This window comes from Puma concolor, chromosome C2, assembly GCF_028749965.1.
Source record: "Puma concolor isolate L17-30 chromosome C2, mPumCon1.1.hap2, whole genome shotgun sequence".
Taxonomy (NCBI): Eukaryota; Metazoa; Chordata; class Mammalia; order Carnivora; family Felidae; genus Puma; species Puma concolor.
The window spans coordinates 28911638-28927929 of NC_141675.1; the positions used below are offsets into that span (position 1 = coordinate 28911638).

Below are 16292 nucleotides of genomic sequence, written 5' to 3' on the forward strand. Positions count from 1 at the left end.
GTGGCTCAGTCAGTTCAGTGTCTGACTCTGGATTTGGGCTCAGCTCACGATCCCAGGGTCATGTCAAGCATGAATCCTGCTTAAGATTCTCTCTCTCCCTCTGTCCCTCTCCCCACTTGTGTGCTTTCTCTCTCTTTTAAAGAGAGAGACAGAGAGACAGAGACAGAGACAGGCAGAGGCACCTGGGTGGCTCAGTCGGTTAAGCATGCGACTTCAGCTCATGATCTCACAGTTTTGAGTTCGAGCCCCACGTTGGGCTCTGTGCTGACAGCTCGGAGCTTGGAGCCTGCAGATTCTGTGTTTACCCCTCTCCTTTGCTTGTGCTCTGTCTCTCAAAAATAAATAAATGTTAAAAAAAATTAAAGATTAAAAAAGAGAGAGAAATAGAGTGTAAAGAGGGTGTGGTCAAAGACAAGGGGTTTCAATTTCTTTTTTACTTTTAATTTTTTTTTAATCTTTACTTTTGAGAGAGAGAGAGAGAGAGAGAGAGAGAGAGTGTGTGTGAGTGGGGGAGGGGCAGAGAGAGAGGGAGACACAGAATCCGAAGCAAGCTCCAGGCTCTGAGCTGTCAGCACAGAGCCCGACGCGGGGCTTGAACTCACGGACCACGAGATCATGACCTGAGCTGAAGTCAGACGCCCAACAGACTGCGCCACCCAGGCAACCCAAGGGGTTTCAATTTCTATACCAATGAAGTTGACCAATTCCAATAGGGGGGAAAAGCAGTATGATGTAGAAAAAATTATACAACATTGCAAGTCTATAGGCCTGAGTTCAAAACCTGGCTTTACTACCACTGAGCACTTACTAAAGAGTATTTTTAAAATATCTGTAATGTAAAGGGGTTGAAAAAAACCCAAATGCCACACCTTTTCTAGCAATAAAATTAAATTTTATAACTATGCCTCTCCTCAACTACACTAACATTTAAGAGATAACGGAGAAAATTAAAAAGAAAAAGCCATTTAAATACAAGTTTTGTTTGCATATCAAATCTTTTTTCTTCATAAATTAATATATAGAAGGCTTTAAGATAGAGGACTTCAGAAGAAGTTATCTGTTAATGTTATCTGAAATATACCTGACTACTAATTAATGAATACAGATGAAAAGGTTTATCTGGTTTTAGTTAAATATACTTGTTTTTCAAGTTGAAATGCACACTAAACTCCTTAAACATTTCTCTGCCAAATAGGTAAGATCTTGTTTAAAAAATTAACAAGGGGGCACCTGGGTGGCTCAGGTGGTTGAACATCTGACTCTTGATTTCAGCTCAGGTCATGATCCCAGGATAGTGGGATTAAGCCCTGTGTTGGGCTCTGCATTGAGTGTGGAGCCTGCTTAGGATACTCTCTACTCCCTCTGCATCTTTCCCCTGCTTGCACTCTTTCTCTCTCTCTCTCAAAAAAAAAAAAAAAAAAATTAACAGTATTTTTCAGGAAAACTGGATTTCTTTTAAATATTGCAGTAAGCATGTTGTACTCTGAAATACTCGCTCAAACATGCTTCAAATACTTTACATACAAGTAAATGGAAAATAGGGATTGCAAAACTGAGTAATAAGCTTTGGTTTTGCCATACCCTTTTTAGTAATCCTTTACTGGCTTACCACACACATTCCTGGAAGGTTTATCATTTAGATTTGTTTTTGTCTTCTTTCTTATGTTTTCTGATGACAAAAATAAAACATGCTATTCTTCGGAAAAAAACACAAAATGATAAAACCTCAAACCTTACACATTACAGAAAAGTACAACTTATAAGTCTCCTATAATTTGATCCCTTACAACCACTGCTTAAGTTTTAGTACATATTATGAAATACTTACTTTTACCTTACTAGTTTTATGAAGAATAGAGCTTGATAGGCAATTTTAGAAAAGTAAAATAGAGAAATAGAGGAAAAAAATGGAAAAGAAAAAAGAATTGAAACAAGTTGAGCACAGCTATGCCAGGTACTAGCTACTTGCTCCAAACTGATTATTTCATTTTAGCTTCCCAGCAACCCTGAAATTTTGGTATTTCTTTATCCAACTTAAAAGGCACACAATGTCAATTCCCTGGCTTTGAAATATACTACAGTTGTGTGAGATCCATTTGGGAAATTTGGATGACAGGTATACAAGACCCCTCTGTACTCATTTTACAACTTCTTGTGAGTCCATAATTATTTTAAAATAAAAAATAAAGCGAGTGGTTCAAATAGTAGCATAGGAAAACCTTGAACTCAACTCTTCCACAAACACCATATCTTCAGCTCCATATAGAACTGTCTCTGAAAAAGACCTGAAAACTAGCTGAACAGCTCCACCACAATAAAGGATAAAAAGGCTACATCAAGGGCACCTGGCTGGCTCAGTCAGTGAAGCATGCAACTCTTGATCTTGGGGTTGTGAGTTTGAGCCCCATGTTGGGTGTGGAGATAACTTAAAAATAAAATATTAAAAAAGGGGGGGGGGTACATCAAGATGGGTAGGAGAGGTAGAGATGTAGTCTCACCAAAACCCCACACTCCAGTGTGGCAACCCACAAGCAGGAGGGATCCCACAAATATGGACTATATCCCTGAGGAGTGTGGGGTTCAAGCCCCATATGAGGTATTCCCATCCTTGGGAACTGCACCAGGGAGATGAGCCTCCAAAATGTCTGGCTTTGAAAACCAAAACACCAGAAGAACCAAAAGGCTCCAAGAAATGGAGACTCCACTCTTAAAGGGCTCATGCACAGACTTACCCATCTTGGATCCCAGCACAAAAGCAGCAGGTTGGAAAGAACTTAGATCATATATGAAAAGATTTACTGGCTAATCTTAAATCATCTGTGGGAGTGGCAGGGGTCTATTCGAACTCTCTCTGGGGATAAAGATGATGGCTGGTGCCATTTTTGCATTCTCTATCTTGCTAGTGCTGCTTGCCCTGGCCCTGTGCTACCAAATGGCTCTGCCTCACTGACCTCAGCAAATAGGCTACCCAGCTGGGTGCTCCCTTGAGGCCTCACCCCAGTAAATCCAATGGATGGTACTGTCCTGACCCATCCCTCCCTATGGCCCCACCAAAGCTGGCAGGTGTATGCTGTCCACAGAAGGGATACCTTTTGAGTGCCTGGCTCTGGTGGCCAGGGGGTTTGCATTTCTGGGCCCCATGGTGGCTGAAATGATCAGAGAGACAGTCCTTGGCAGGCTACCACCCTCAGGGGACTGCACAGAGAGCAGATTGAAATACATTCTACCTTTCTGTGACCTCTCCTTTAAGACTGGGAGAGATAGCTGTTGTGCTTAATACATAGAAACAAAGAGAGAATCAAGCAAAATGAGGTAAAGGGAATAGGTTCCAAACAAAAGAACAAAATGAAACTCCAGAAAAAAAATGAAATGGAGATAAATAATTTACCTGATAAAGAGTTCAAAGTAATGGTCTTAAAGATGCTTACTGATTTCAGAAGAGTAGATGAACACAGCAAGAGCTTCAACAAAGAGATTGAAAATATAAGGAAGTACCAAACAGAAATTAGAAAGCTGAAGAATGCAGCTACAGAACTGAAAGATACACAAGAGGGGTTCAACAACAGACTAGATGAAGCTGAAGAAAGGATCAGTGACCTAGAAAATGGGGGAGTGAAACTCACCAAAATCTAACAGCAAAAAGAAAAAAAATTTAAACAGTGACAAATAGTTTAAGGGACCTATGAAACATCATGTGGAATGACATTTGTGTTATAGGGGTCCAAGAGAAGAGAGAGAGAGAGAGAAAGGAACAGAAAACTTATTTGAAGAAATAATGACTGAAAATCTCCCTAACTTAGGGAAGGAAACAGAGTTGCAGATGCAGGAGTCCAGGACCAGACAGCTTTACTGGTGAATTCTATCCAACTTTTACTAAGATTTAATATCTATGCTTCTCAAACTCTTCCAAAAAACTGAAGAGAATGGAATGCTTCCAAACTCATTTTATAAGCCAGCATTACCTCGATACCAAAGATAGGCAAGACACCAGAAAAACAGAAAATTACAGGCCAATATCCCCGATGAACATAGATGCAAAGATCTTCAACAAAATATTAGCAAACAAATTCAACAATACATTGAAAAGATCATACAACATGATGAAGTGGAATTTATTCCAGGGATGCAAGGATGTTTCAACATGTGCAAATAAATCAATGTTACATACCACATTAAGAAAATGAAGGCTAACAATCATGTGATCATCTAAGTAGATGTGGAAAAAACATTTGACAAAATTCAATATCCATTTATGATAAAAACTCTCAACAAAGCTATTATAGTGAATGTACCTCAACCTAAAAAGGCCCATATATGATAAGCCCATAGCAAACATACTCAATGGTAAAAAGCTGAAAACTTTTCCTCTAACAATCAGGAACAAGACATGAGTGCCCACTCTTGATACTTTCATTTAACATAGTATTGGAAGTCCAGAGCAATTACGTGAGAAACAGAAATTAAAATGCATCTAAATTGGAAAGGAAGAAGTGAAACTGTCACCATTTGTGGACAATATGATTCTACACATAGAAAATTCTACAAGACTCCACCAAAAAAAAGTATTACAATAAACAAATTCAGTAAAGTTGCTGGATACATAATCAACATACAACACTGTTGTGTTTTTATGCTGTAACCACAAACTATCAGAAAGAGAAATTAAGAAAACAGTTCCACTTACAACTGCACCAAAAAGAATAAAATACCTAGGACTAAGTTTAACCAAGCAGGTAAAAGATCTGTATAATGAAAACTATACAACACTGATGAAAGAAACTGAAGAACACACAAACAAACGGAAAGATATCCCATGCTCATAGATTGAAGAATATTATTAAAATATCCATATTATCCAAAGCAATCTATAGATTCAGTGCAATTCCTATCAAAATTCCAGTAGAATTTTCCACAGAAATAGAACAAAGAATCTTAAAATTTGTATGGAAGCACATGAGATCCCATATAGCCAAAGCCACCTTGAGAAAGAATAAAGCTGGAAGCATCATGCTTCCTGATTTCAATTACAATGCTATAATAATCAAAACAGTATTGGCACAAAATAGACATAAAGGTAAATCAAACAGAATAAAGAGCCCAGGAAAAAACCCCACCCACATATGGTCAATTAATTTGTGACAAAGGAGGCAAGAATATACAATGGGGAAAAGACAGTCTCTTTAATAAATGGTATTGGGGAAAATTGGACAGCCACATGCAAAAGAATGAAACTGAACCTCTATCTTTCACCATACATAAATTAAATCAAACTGGATTAAAGACTTGAATATAAGACCAGAAACCACAAAATTCCTGGAAGAAAACATAGGCAGTAGGCTACTTGACGTTGCTCTTGGCAGTATATGTATACATATATGTAACTGATTCCAGGCAAAGGCAACAAATGCAAAAATAAACAAATGGAACTACATCAGACTAAAAACCTCTACACAGCTCTACAAACCTCTACAAACCTCCTTTATTGAAAGGAAACTCAATAAACTAAAATAAAATTGAAAGGAAACTCAATAAAATAAAAAGGCAACCTCCTGAATGAGACATCTTCAAGTCATATATTCATAAGGGGTTAATAGCCAAAATAGATAAAGAACTCATATAATTCAATAACAAAAAAACAATCTGATTAAATGACAGGCAGAAGATCTAAATAGACACTTTTCCAAAGAAGGCATACAGATGGCCAACAGTCACATGAAAAAAATGCTCAACAACACTAATCATCAGGGAAATACAAATCAAAACCACAATGAGATATCATCTCTCACCTGTCGTAATGGCTATTTTCAAAAAGATGGGAAATAGCAAGTGCTAGTGAGGATATGGAGAAAAGGGAACCTTTGTGCATCACTGGTGGGAATGTAGATCGATGCAGCCACTATGAAAAACAGTATGAAATTTCCTCAAAAGAAAAGAGAACTACCACATGATCCAGCAACTCTACTTCTGTATACTTATATGAAGAAAATGTAGACGTTAATTAGAAGAGATATATGCACCCCTACGTTCACTGCAGTATTATTCACAATAGCAAAGATAGTAAAACAACTAAAGCATCCATTGGTGGATGGATAAAGATGTGAGATACACACACACACACACACACACACATTGGAATGCTATTCAGCCATAAAAAAGAATGAAAGCTTGCCATTTGTGACAACATGAATGGACTTTGAGGGTATAATGCTAAGTGAAGTGAGTTAGACAAAGGAAGACAAATACCGTATGATTTCACTTATATGTGGAATCTAAAAAAAAACCAATGAACAAGCAAAACAAATATAACCAAACTCATACATAACATGCAGAGAGCAGACTCATAGTTGCCAGAGGTAAGAAGGTATATGGTGTGGGTGAAATGGGAGAAGGGGTTAAGAGGTACAAACTTCCCCAAAAATAAGTAAGTCATGAGGATACAATGTACTAGAGTCTAGAGTCAACAACATTATATTGTATATTATGTGACTACATATGGTGAAGGGAGAAACAATACTTATTGTGGTGACTGTTTCATAGTATATGCAAGTATCAAATCATTATATTGTACACCTAAACTAATATAATGTTAAATATCAATTAGGCATCAATAAAAACAAATTAAAATAAAAACTGAAGCACAAAGAGAGGTTAAATTATTTGCTTTAAGTTCACACTGTCAGAGAATAAAAATTAAGCAGAAACATAGGATATAGAAATAGTGATTAATTAAAATCAATTCTTTCAACTTAGATTGATTCAGAAACATAAACACCTGCTTCATAAATGCTACAGTCATTGCTTTAAAGGAGGTAATAGAGTAGCATGTCCCCATTTATTGAGCATCCATATAGACTCTAGAGACGAAGATATAAAAAAAAATTAAGACATAATCCTTATCCTCAAAGAAAAAAAATAAAAAGCCTTCAATTATAGTGTTAGGAATATATACAGGTGAGCACATACAGACACATATTCAGCTCTCTATAGTCCAAGGATTGATTTTCTGATTTGTGGAGTGCCTTCACAAAAAAAGCATATCTAATATTTTCCCATTTACTTATGAAATCTAAAAAAGCGAGGTGGAGGGGTGCCGGGCTGGCTCAGTGGCTAAAGCATGCAACTCTTGATCTTGCGATCATGAGTTCAAGCCCCACACTGGGGGTAGAGTTCACTTAAGAAAATAAATAAGAAGGGCATTAAAAAATAAGTAAATAAAAATAAAAAATGGGTGGAAAAGATAAACTATTAAGCTATTTCACAGCTTTCAATGCCAGCACAGTGTATCTTTCCCTCTGACTGCTCTTACAGTTCATTTTGTAGGACATACTTTAGCACTTGGATATATATTGTTCTCTGCTGTTATATATTTTTCTCTACAGTTGTGTTTCGACCTCATTAAGAGCTGTACTTCCTTTCCAACTCCATCTTTCAGAGCAAATAGTTGGTAATGAATAAATGCTAGTTGACTTGTACTCTGCCAACCATATGTTACTTCCATAAAAAATTAGCTACAATTTAAATTAAATTTAAATTTAAATAGGAGGCAGAAATTGATTAAATTTAACTAATAATTATGAGATTATTGGGTATAGAGTAACAGAAATTTTACTAGATACCATATAACTCTAATAAAAGATAAAGATACATGTCACAAATTCGTATTGCAGAGAAATAGCTTCATGCTGTGCCTCTAGAAATTGTTTCTTTTTAAAAAAATAGTTGGAAGAACTACTGAATATTCTGCTTATCTAAAGGAAGTTGACACCTGTTTGACAACTTTAATCCTATAAGAAGTGGTTTTCAAGAATAAATATTGTCAAAATGTCAATACTACCCAAAGCTATCTACACATTCAATGCAATCCCTATCAAAATTGCACCAGCATTCTTCTTGAAGCTAGAACAAGCAATCCTAAAATTCACATGGAACCACAAAAGGCCCCGAATAGCCAAAGTAATTTTGAAGAAGAAGACCAAAGCAGGAGGCATCACAATCCCAGACTTTAGCCTCTACTACAAAGCTGTCCTCATCAAGACAGCATGGTATTGGCACAAAAACAGACACATAGACCAATGGAATAGAATAGAAACCCCAGAACTAGACCCACAAACGTATGGCCAACTCATCTTTGACAAAGCAGGAAAGAACATCCAATGGAAAAAAGACAGTCTCTTTAACAAATGGTGCTGGGAGAACTGGACAGCAACATGCAGAAGGTTGAAACTAGACCACTTTCTCACACCATTCACAAAAATAAACTCAAAATGGATAAAGGACCTGAATGTGAGACAGGAAACCATCAAAACCTTAGAGAAGAAAGCAGGAAAAGACCTCTCTGACCTCAGCCGTAGCAATCTCTTACTTGACACATCCCTAAAGGCAAGGGAATTAAAAGCAAAAGTGAATTACTGGGACCTTATGAAGATAAAAAGCTTCTGCACAGCATAAAAGGCAACCAACGGAATGGGAAAAGATATTTGCAAATGACATATCGGACAAAGGGCTAGTATCCAAAATCTATAAAGAGCTCACCAAACTCCACACCCGAAAAACCCAGTGGAGAAATGGGCAGAAAACATGAATAGACACTTCTCTAAAGAAGACATCCGGATGGCCAACAGGCACATGAAAAGATGTTCAGCATCGCTCCTTATCAGGGAAATACAAATCAAAACCACACTCAGATATCACCTCACGCCAGTCAGAGTGGCCAAAATGAACAAATCAGGAGACTATAGATGCTGGAGAGGATGTGGAGAAACGGGAACCCTCTTACACTGTTGGTGGGAACGCAAATTGGTGCAGCCACTCTGGAAAACAGTGTGGAGGTTCCTCAAAAAATTAAAAATAGAACTACCCTATGATTCAGCAGTAGCACTGCTAGGAATTTACCCAAGGGGTACATCAGCATACGGGCACTTGTACCCCAATGTTTATAGTAGCACTCTCAACAATAGCCAAATTGTGGAAAGAGCCTAAATGTCCATCAACTGATGAATGGATAAAGAAATTGTGGTTCATATACACAATGGAGTACTACGTGGCAATGAGAAAGAATGAAATATGGCCCTTTGTAGCAACGTGGATGGAACTGGAGAGTGTTATGCTAAGTGAAATAAGCCATACAGAGAAAGATGGATACCATATGTGTTCACGCTTATGTGGATCCTGAGAAACTTAACAGGAACCCATGCGGAGGGGAAGGAAAAAAAAAAAAAAAAGAGGTTAGAGTGGGAGAAAGCCAAAGCATAAGAGACTCTTAAAAACTGAGAACAAACTGAGGGCTGATGGGGGGTGGGAGGGAGGGGAGGGTGGGTGATGGGTATTGAGGAGGGCACCTGTTGGGATGAGCACTGGGTGTTGTATGGAAACCAATTTGACAATAAATTTCATATATTAAAAAAAAAAAAAAAGAAGTGGTTTTCTAATAGGAGATTAAAAATTAAAAAGGAGTAACCATTTAGTACTTAGTGTTTTTGCCATTATTTTCAGCGTATTATGATTAATCCTAAATTTAAACATCTTGGTAGATGACAAAAAATTCAAGAGATCTAGGTCTGAATTTTTCCTTCCTTGCTTAAGCAATGAGTAGAAAAGTACATAGTTACAGAACCCATAGAAAGCCGTGACTTATTCAAAGATAGGCTCTTAAAATATTAGACACTTCTATGGTACAGATCAAATACAGGCCTGATCCTGCTAGGTTTAAAGGTATAAGCTTTAAAATTTTTTGTAGGTTATGGGGCACCTGGGTGGCTCAGTTGGTTAAGAAACCAACTTGGGCTCAGGTCATGATCTCACGGTTCGTAGGTTTGAGCCCCATGTCAGGCTCTGTGCTCACAGCTCAGAGCCTGGAACCTGCTTCGGAATCTGTGTCTCCCTCTCTCTCTGCCCCTCCCCCACTCACTCCCTGTCTCCCTTTCTCTTAAATATAAATAAATGTTAAAAAAAATTTTTAAAAATTTTTTCCAAGTTATTAATTAGCATTCTTTAATTTTCCTAATCTATACTTAACAAAGTTATTTCAGAAATCATCAGTGCCATTAACAAAAGTCTACGCATACACATTTATAATTACATACACATAATTTTAATATCAAAATTTACTTTCCTATGTTTTCTGTCCTGCTGGTGAATGTGCTCATGTCTTTATGCTATATTTGAATTCTTACTTGATACAGTACTACTTTGAATTATGACAGCAATGTAATTTACAATGCTATTTTTCTCCTGTCCTCTTCCTATATGGAAAGAACATGAAATCCAGAAGCTTAGCACGCGAATTCAGAGCAGTTCTTACTGCCCTAAAACATCTCAGCATCTGAGAAAATTAATGAACCCAGAAAAAACTCTTTTTAACAAGTAGGATTCAGGAAAGTATAAATCTTTCACATTAATGTCAGAATTAATATCTTGTCCAATGGCATACAGGTAATGAGGAGGACTGAGATGGTTTCCTCGCTCCCACCATATTCCTCCAATCCCAGACCACAGTCTGTGCTCAGTGGAGGGAGGTTATAGTTTTTACTTGTTTGAACCTTTTATAAAGATGACACTGTGTACATTTACACAGAGCAAGGTCACGTTAAGCTCATATAATTCTTTCAAACCGTCAAAAGAGGCGTTTGGAATTCTGTCCTCTCTGAGCTTATAATAGTCACATTAAAAATTCTTCATGAGATAAGAAAAGGGAACTGAAGGTGAACCAAAAGAGCAAGAATATGGGTAAGCTAAATACTTGTTGTAGATGAAAAACTTTTCTGAAGAAAACAGTGACATGAATGTAAGTTCCCAAATCCTCTTTAAGCAGTAAATCAGATACCCTGAGGATTGCACTTGGCCTTAAACGTAGGCAGTTACCTATGCCATAAAATCTGTAGGACTCATTCCTGAAAGTTTTGAGTGGTGAAGACAGTACCAAAGAGGAAGAGTGAGGTTGGGTTGGGTTGGTCTCCATTGGAGCCCTGAGGGGAATATTTAGCTAATACTTGTGTCCCAAGTCAAAAGTGCTAAGACCTAATTAATTTATTATAAATACAGCTTAAATACCTCTGTAGGGTGGAAAACTATGTTATCTAGTTTGTAGTCTCCATGAATCAAATTTTCTTCATTGTCATTATCTGGCAAGTTTTTCATTAGCCAGTGAAATAGCTGGTTCATAGCAAGGATGTCCTGATGAGCTGCAGCTTTATATTGTTCTATCCAGGTTGATACCTAAAGATATATAAATAAGAAAAATTGTAAAGTTGAACATAGAACTTAGGTTCTAAATTTAAACAAAATTCAATCATATCAAATTTGGTTTCATTCCTCAATGCTCCAAACAAATCCCTCTAAGTGATGTTCACATGAACCTAAAACATTTAAATCTCTCTTCCATCTAGTTCCCTTTTACTAACTTAGATTTTTATCAGGAAAAAAAATACTGGCACAGGGATCAAGAAATGTGGGTTCTAGCCTCTATTCTGCAACTATTTTGTGAAAGAATAAAAGAATGTACACAAACACATATATACACAAATAAAAAGGTATAGCAGATTTCTGGAAGGGTCACAAGAAACAAGTAATCTCTGAAAAAGGAAATACGCGGGCTGGGAGAAGAAGGGAGATTTTTACTTTTCATTTTAATACTTTTTCTTATTACCTACAGAATCTTCTAAATATATTTCAGGTATAAGGAGTGCAAAGACTTTTTATTGTTCTTAGAATCAAATACAAACAAATCAAATTATACTCAAAGTCCTCCATCAATTGAAACCATATTATTCATCAGCTCATAGGTCTCTCCCCATTGTCCAAGGTATCTCTGGTCAACTTAGTGCAGTAAAGACCTTCATCTGTGGAATCATACAGACTCAAGTATAAATTATGCCTAAGCCACTTATTCACGTATTATTTGATACGCAGTAGCCTTAGATTCCTCATGTGCAAAATGAGGGTAATAATACCTATGTCTTAGGGTTATTACGAAGATTTTAAAAGCAACCTACCTACCATGGGGCCTGGCATAGTGTGAGTACTCTCTAAATCTTATTCCCTTCTCTCTTCCCTTAGCCCCCCTCAAAAAGACAGACAGACAGACAGACATAGGCAAATAGTCCCATACATATCTGATCTTGCTGTCTCTTTGGTTTGAAATGCTCACCATCTCTTCCCTATCACTCTAGATTTTCTCTTTACTTAAATACACAGTGCAAGGCATATCTCTCCCACAAAGCTTTCCCCACCCAAGTAAGGGCACACTGATATGCACCCTCTAAATAGAACAGCTCTCATGATGGGTACCAAACAATTTACTACTAGATTATATACTCTTTTATTCTATTTTCAAGTTTCACATAAATGAGATTCATGTATAGGTCTCTCAAAAAAAATGTTCCTTTAGGGGAAGAACTTATTTCTATTTTCTTGATATTTAACAGTGTACTCAGGAAGTATTAAACACACACAATCGTGCTTAATAAATGTTAACTTCAAAAGGAAAACTGTATAGAAAACATATTGATAAATTAAGTGAAGAGGCAGAAAAGCTTTAAATTTGCATCCATGTACATGTTGTTAGTTACAGAAGCTTAGGCTGAACAAACCTGATCTAAAAATATAAAATTATTTTCTGCTAACAAAAAGCCAATAGAAAGGTTGATATTAAAAGTTATACCCAAGTTTCGGGAAAGTATAATGGGTTTTTATTTTGACTAATCAAGGATATTATTTCCAAGAACTTGAGAAAAGGAGCTCTTCATGTGGACGCATTACCTGTCTTTTGCAGTACCCAGCACCTCTACCATATCCTTCCAGCTGCAACGACTGTACATTCAAGGAATGTAACCGAGCCAAGGTTTCTATCATGGCCACATATATGGCTGAGCGTTCTGCTGGGCTAACTCCAGGAATTGTAAAATCACGAAAGATTCGACCCTATAGAAACAATTACAATAGATAATTTAAAACAAAATACATTTTTTCACTCCAATTACTTGTAGTGTCATAATCCCCCATTGTCCACAAAAAAAAATCAGGATAACAGTTTTCCAACAAAAACAATTCTTTGTAGAATATGCTAGAAAAACATTCACTTAGGAAACATGTTTAATAGATTATGTATGCCAAAGGGAATATACAACGATATTCCAAAATGAACTTAATGGACAAAACTACTCTCAAGTTACAGTTTACAAAATAATTTTTTTTAAACACTTTGAATTTATTGTTCTTAAGGGATTGATATTCTCTTTGGAGTAGTATTTTTCTGTCCACCATCTGGAGGGTTTGGTTATTGCCACTACATATAGCTCTTTATTGCCATCTAGAGGAAAATTTGAGAATAAGTCAACACCTGCTAATTACTAAATTTGTTCCTAGTCTATTTCATCCCTCCTACACTGCCTGTGCTCAAATTCAAATGAAAGTTTAAGCCCTTGCAAAGCAAATTACCTAAAATGTTAACTAATAAACTATTATTTATTAACATCTAATTTTCACGATTAAAAATAAAAGCAACAATAAAGATTAAGTGTTAATTTACCTGCACATGTTCCATCATGTAAAATTCTGTTCCAATGATAGAAGCATCACTGCAGTACAATAAAGGCTTGGGAACGGGGAATCCAATTGAAAACAAAGCTTTCTGGACTTTAAATTCTCTATCAATCTAAATAGGATGATGGATTATTAAAAATCAGAAACAGAAATTTAAGTTAAAAAAATTTTTTTTTGATGTTTATTTTTGAGAAAGACAGAGTATGAGCAGGGGAGGGGCTGAGAGAGATAGAGAGGGAGACACAGAATCCAAAGTAGGCTCCAGGCTCTGAGCTGTCAGCACAGAGCCTAATGTGGGGCTCAAACCCACGAACTGCAAGATCATGACCTGAGCTGAAGTCAGAGGCTCAAGTGACTGAGCCACCCAGGTGCCCCAATTTAAGTTTTAATTAATTTTTTTTAAATAATCTTTACACCCAGTGTGGGGCTTGAACTCCTGACCCTAAGATAAAGAGTCATGTGCTCTTCCAACTGAGCCAGGCAGGTACCCTAGAAACACAGAAATTTAATAACGATTTGTGACCTTACATTAATGCTAGAAATCAATTTTATTTAAAAAATTTTTAAATATTAGGCTGCCTGGGTGGCTCAGTCAGTGGCTTCGTCAGTTTGGGTCATGATCTCACATTTCGTGCATTTAAGCCCTGCATTGGGCTCTGCTGACAGCTCAGAGCCTGGAGCTTGCTTCAGATTCTGTGTCTCCCTTTCTCTCTGCCCCTCTCCTGCTTGCACTATGTCTCTCTCTCTCTCTCTCAAAAATAAATATGTAAAATTTTTTTTTTAATTTTTAAAGTTTATTATTTATTTTTGAGAGGGACAGAGAGAGAGAGACAGAGACAGAGAGAGAAACAGAGTATGAGGGGAGAGGCAGAGAGAGAGGGAGACATAGAATCCGAAGCAGGCTCCAGGCTCTGAGCTGTTAGCCCAGAGCCTGACATGGGGCTTGAACTTACAGACCGTGAAATCATGACCTGAGCCAAAGTCGGATGCTTAACCAACTGAGCCACCCAGGCACCCCTACAAATCAATTTTAAAAAAGTATCAACAAATGACCTGGGGGGTAATATTTTCCTTAAAAGTAGTCATGTAGTCATAGCAATTATTACAATTATAAATTAGGCCAGCACTAAAAAAAAAAAAAAGAAAGAAAGAAAGAAAGAAAGAAAGAAAGAAAGAAATTTAACTAGGCTAAAGGATAGCACATGAATGGGGCTTCATCCTGGCTCTGCTCATATGAAGGCAACAGTTCCTGACCACAATATTTCACAAATTTCCTAATATTTCACAAAGAGATGTTCTCAGCAATTCACGGCTCACTGGCTCGCTCTCGTTTACTCTTTCTCTCTTTTTCTGTCTCTCAAGGGGGCTCAGGCAAGTCTCTATTCTAAGGCTCTGAGCACAGTCAGCTACATGGTGCTGGGGGAGGCCAGTGAGTGTTGGTAGAAGGGAAAAGCACTAGCTTTTCTGGAGATCTAAAGAGGTATTTGTTTCTAAAGCAGAGGATGGGAATCCTTCCTGGTATCCAAGGCTGCCATGGAGTTCAAGATAACCATGGGGAAAGGAGGCAAAGACACGTAAGCTAACACTGAAACAGGAACCCAAATATGATAAAAGGGTCTCCTCAACCAGGACAGATATATGAGCCTATCACTCAGGACCTCAGGACATGGCTCACAGCAGAGCTGTGATGCTGACTCATCTGGCCCCAGACTCAGCGGTGACTGATGACTTCTAAGGAGGAGAAACCACGCAGCTCACTTTGACAGCTGTAATAAAGCAGCAGTTGATAAAGATTAACTAGAGCAGGGACATGACTAAACAATGACCAAGGTGAGAGAAGCCAGCAGAGCCATAGGCTGTGAGAGAAGTGTTTGTAAGCACCCTGGTGCTGGAATGATGACCTGAGCTTAAGTCCAATGCTTAGCCAACTGAACCACCCAGGTACCCCTCCTCAAGTCCTTTTTAAAAACAAAAAGGGATACAATTCAAGTGAAATTTTCATCTGATAATTAAAATACATTATTATTTAATAACATGAGATGACTTTTAAAGCAATTTAGGGGCGCCTGGGTAACTCGTTGGGTTAAATGTCAGACTTCACCTCAGGTCACGATCTCACAGTTCATGAGTTTGAAGCCCACACTGGGCTCTGTGCTGACAATTTGGGCCTTGCTTCGGATTCTCTTTTTCCCTCTCTCTCTGCCCTTCCCCCGCTTGTGAGTGCTTTCTCTCAAAAATAAACATTTTAAAAAATAAAAAATAAAAGCAATTTAAAATGTTTTCTTTTGTGTGTGCATAAAAAGCATTTATTTGTCAACAAAGAATTCTTGCATTTGTAGAGGTGTCTGTATGGCTCAGTTGGTTGAGTGTCCAACCCCTGATTTCGGCTTAGGTCATGATCCCAGGGTCACGGGATCGAACCCGGTGTTGGACTCCACACCAAGTGTGGAGCCTGCTTGGGATTCTCTCTCTCTTTCTCTCTCTCTCCCTCTCTCCCCCGATTCCCGCTCCTCTCCCCTGCTCATGTACTCTAAAATTTAAAAAAAAGGGGGGGGGGTTCCTGGGTGGCAGTTGAATGTCTGATTCTCGATTTTGGCTCAGGTCATGATCTTACATTTCATGAGTTTGAGCCCTGCTTCGGGTTCCATGCCATCAGCAAGGAACCTGCTTGGGATTCTCTCTCTCCCTCTCCCTCTGCCTCTCCCCTGCTCTCTTTCTAAAATAAGTAAACTTAAAAAAGAATTATTGCATTT

The 16292-nt window shown here is 37.7% G+C and overlaps 1 protein-coding gene across 2 annotated transcripts in view; it reads right to left on the reverse strand.

Moving 5' to 3' along the window:
• ACAD11 (acyl-CoA dehydrogenase family member 11) overlaps positions 1-16292 on the reverse strand; it is a 91036-nt gene that overhangs the window by 67028 nt on the left and 7716 nt on the right. For both annotated transcript variants that reach the window (XM_025913201.2, XM_086674298.1), the window contains exons 3-5: positions 13526-13651; positions 12757-12918; positions 11050-11214 (exon numbers count right to left, since the gene is read on the reverse strand). In XM_025913201.2, coding sequence (XP_025768986.1) covers positions 11050-11214; positions 12757-12918; positions 13526-13651 — 453 coding nt within the window. The remainder of the gene's footprint in view (positions 1-11049; positions 11215-12756; positions 12919-13525; positions 13652-16292) is intronic.